The 3,821-nt window shown below is 40.4% G+C and overlaps 1 protein-coding gene across 1 annotated transcript in view; it reads right to left on the minus strand.

Annotated features, from left to right (window-relative positions):
* CBG23685 overlaps positions 1-3,821 on the minus strand; it is a gene marked incomplete at both ends in the record, with an annotated part of 6,200 nt that overhangs the window by 2,081 nt on the left and 298 nt on the right. Inside the window, 6 exons of the mRNA XM_045236736.1 lie at positions 8-202; positions 253-450; positions 1,225-1,503; positions 1,953-2,946; positions 2,995-3,125; positions 3,777-3,821. The exon at positions 3,777-3,821 is cut by the window's right edge and continues 108 nt beyond it. Coding sequence (XP_045091138.1) covers positions 8-202; positions 253-450; positions 1,225-1,503; positions 1,953-2,946; positions 2,995-3,125; positions 3,777-3,821 — 1,842 coding nt within the window. The remainder of the gene's footprint in view (positions 1-7; positions 203-252; positions 451-1,224; positions 1,504-1,952; positions 2,947-2,994; positions 3,126-3,776) is intronic.

The raw sequence follows: 3,821 nt of genomic DNA on the forward strand, positions 1-3,821 counted from the left end.
CACAAACCTTCTTTCCATTCGTACTCTTCGCTATTCGAACCTCTTTTTTGGGTTTTTGAGGTGCTGCTGTTGCTGCTTTGACCTCTTGTACAGTAACTTTTTTTGCCACTTCGTCACTATCATCATCTGATTTTTCATCGTCAGTCTCATGATGATCCGATTCTGTAGAGGAGCTTGAAAGATCCGAAATCGGTGGGAGGTTCTAGAAAACGTAAATTGGTGACCTAATTTTTACAAGAAAATTTGTCCCACCTCAAATTCATCGTCCACATCTAGAATATCAAAATCTTCATCCTCGTCAACAAGTTTCTGTCCATTAGCTATCGATTCTTTGAGCGCCTCCAATTCCTGTTTAGGCACTGATGGTACCTCGATGAGATTCGTGACGGATGTTGACTTGGAATATTTTCGTTTTACCCTGTTAGAGTCGGCAGACTTGATGCTGCGTTGCTGAAAATGAGATGAATGAGTTCGGTTTAACATGAGGGTCAAAATGAATATAAACATGGACAAGTTTGAAGTTTCAAACACTTCTTCCGTGGGCCATATAAATGCTTTCATAGAAGCCTACCGTATATGATTACTCTGAGCTCAATTATCTCGGTTCCTATGAGAGATATCGAAAATCTGTTAATTGATAAATTATTAATCATGTTATCACTAATATTTTATCTGTTAACAAAATTTTGACATCTCTCATAGGAACCGAGATAATTGAGCTCAAAGTAATCATATAGGGGAAGGGGTTGAATTGAAGCATTTACGACGCCTTCATCAAAAAGAGAGGCATAGAACTTAGCGAAAATAACCAAGCTATAATAGGTATAATTCTGAAGATCTTTTGCCGAGTTCAACATTTTTATATTTGTTTCAAACAGAAAAATCATATTTGAAGAGTTATAAATCGGATCGTGGAGGCAAGTTAGTTGTCAAGGGCTGACAACTTTGACGCAATTTATCTCGGTTCCCATTAAAGATATCAAAAAGCAGCCGACTAAAACAATATTTAGCACACTATATGTAACATTTTTCTAGGTAACCAATTTTGGATATTTTTCACAGTAACCGAGATAAATTGAGTCAAGGTATGGGGAATTTTGGGAAAAAAAAGATAGGGGCTGACGAGCATGCCAAAAATGGTATTAGGTTTTCTCGATAGAGCGTAAATTTAATTTACAAATGGGAGTATGCTAATTTTGAGACTATAGACTAGCCCTAACTCACCGAAGTATTAACGCCAACATCCGCGATCTCCCTCTTCCTCTCACTTCCCACCACTCCATCACTCGTGGATGGTCTTCTTTTAGCCTTCTGCGCCGCTATGAATTCATTCCGCTTCCGTTTTGCCTCTGCGATCATCGCCTCAAAGTTCTTCTTCCATTCTTTAATTTCTTGAGAAGTGAAATCACTGCATCGTTTCGCGCGACACAACTTTTGGAGGTATTCGGCGACGGCGTCATGTCTTTGGCGGATAGCGAGGTCCAGTGGGGTAAAGATTTCGTTCTGGAATAAAGGTTGGAAAAAATTGAAAAGTTGAAAAATCTTTAGAAAAGAGATTTGGTTGTACATCAAAACTTTTGCGGGGCAGCGATGTGGGAAACGCATTTTTCCGAAATACGGAAAACGGAAACGGAAACGGAAATAAAATTAAAAACCGGGCGGAAAACGGAAAAAGGAAACGGAAACGGAAATTCCTCCCATCACTGTTAAGGGGTCAATTTGGAGGAAAAGGTCTGTCGAGCTTTTCAAATTGATTGTCAAAAATTTTGTAGTTTTTCTCCGAGTTTTATCCTACCGATTTTAGTAGGTCAAAACATATTGAGCCCATAAGGGAACTTTTAAACTATGTTAGGGATTTTTAAGACCTGGGAACCCTTTGAACGGAATGCTCAATCAAAAAAAGTTTCGGATAAATTACCACCCTTGGCCTTTGAGCGCGCTATATCTCTCACCTCCCTAGTACACAACGGATCCACATAACACTTCTTCGTACATAACAATATAACCATCTCAAGATTCCCAACAGAAGCTGCCAAATGTAACGCAGTCCTTCCGCTATGATTCGGAACATCCAACACCGATGGATCCACTGCTAACAACCACTCAACCACATCTTTACTCCCAGCGATAACCGCTTCATGGAATGGTAAATCGCCTCGATAGTTCTGAATATCAAACGAGGCGTTGTGAGTCCTCAGCAACTTCAACATCCTCATCTGACCCTTCGCTGCTGCACTATGTGCCGCTGTTGCCAATCGTTGATCCTGGTGATTTGGGTTAGCCTTGTTGTGAAGCAGCTTCGATGCAACTTCATAATGTCCAAAAGAAATCGCATAGAACAACGGGGTGTGTCCCGCTCTGTCGATTTCATCCACCACTGGTCGATCAATATTCTTTATGGCAAATTCGATGACTTCATGGTACCCATGACTAGCGGCACAGTGTAAAATATTCAAATTCATTTTATCCCTCCAAGTGAGATCTCCTCCAGAGTTGTACAACGCTTTAATGGCGTCCAGGTTCCCGTTGCTCGAGCACCAATGGATCGGAGTGCGGTCATCTGTGTCTACGGTGTTTGGTTTGGCACCGTGCTTCAGAAGGGTCACTATGATGGCTTGGGACACTTCTGGAGGTGTGTCCTCGTCGCATGTTGCGTAGTGGAGAGGTGTGCATTCTTGCTGAAAATCCAAAAAATAAAAAAAAAGTATTTCATGTTTTGACTTTTTGAAAAAAAAGGTGTATGAACTCACATCATTATCATGTGCTTCGATGTCGACTCCTTTCGCGATTGACCAATTAAGTGAGTCTAATTGCCCACAAACCACTGACCAATGCACTGCGTTTCGGCCGTTTTCGTCAACGGCATGAACATCGGCTCCGTTGTTGGCCAAGAATTCTGCGTTTTCTATTCTTCCAGACATGATTGCGCACAGGAGAGGTGTTTGTCTGGAACAATATTACCGAAGTAATTATGAAGCTAAAAAGCTAGCTCACCTGGTCCCATCTCTAACATCTACTAGAGTCCTATCGCCTAGAAAAATGAGCTTCAGCGTGTTGAGATCGCCTTCAGAAGCCGCATAGTGAATCGCCACCTTGTCCTCCTCGTTTCGAAATCGCACTTCGTCCTGAAAATGTTTAAAATAATAATTTTGAATTAAATTTGAAAAAAAAATTTTGGCACAAATTTTCAAATTGCTCAGATTTTCTGGTGTGCTCCTACCGTCAAAAAGAAACATTGAGTTCTAATGGTTCAAGACACATAACTCGGCACGAGTTGGCCGTTTTAACCGGCTTGGAACCTCTGAAAAAATGTGAGGGTCCCTTATGGAAAAAAACTGAGTTCCTTTAAAAATGCCATAAAATATAGAAAACCACACTTCCTGTGAAAGGTATCAAAAAGTGATCAAATAACAAAATGTTTGTCACTTTGTCATCAACATTTTATTAGTTTACAGATTTTTGGTATCTCTTATAGGAGTTTAGTCAATTGAGCCGAAGAACAAGTATTGTATGGCTTGGAAGGATGAGCTATAAGCAAATCGTCAGTTGGCCGTATTAATGTCTTAAGTGTGATGTCCCAGAACCTTTTAAATTCCTATTTTTCCCAAAACGGATATTTCCCAGCATGTGTCTTTTGTCAATACCTATGGTCCCTTTATTCGTTCCAGGGACCCCATAATTACATATACCCTTTTTCCCCTTTTGGCCCCAAACCTCAATTTTTATGTCTCCCACACAACAAAACATATTTTTCTCAAAATGTTTTTTTTTCTCACGGGATTTTCCTCCAAAATCTGCTGAATCTTGTCGTACTCGTGCCG

The sequence above is a fragment of the Caenorhabditis briggsae genome (assembly GCF_000004555.2).
Source record: "Caenorhabditis briggsae complete genome, chrV, whole genome shotgun sequence".
Classification (NCBI taxonomy): domain Eukaryota; kingdom Metazoa; phylum Nematoda; class Chromadorea; order Rhabditida; family Rhabditidae; genus Caenorhabditis; species Caenorhabditis briggsae.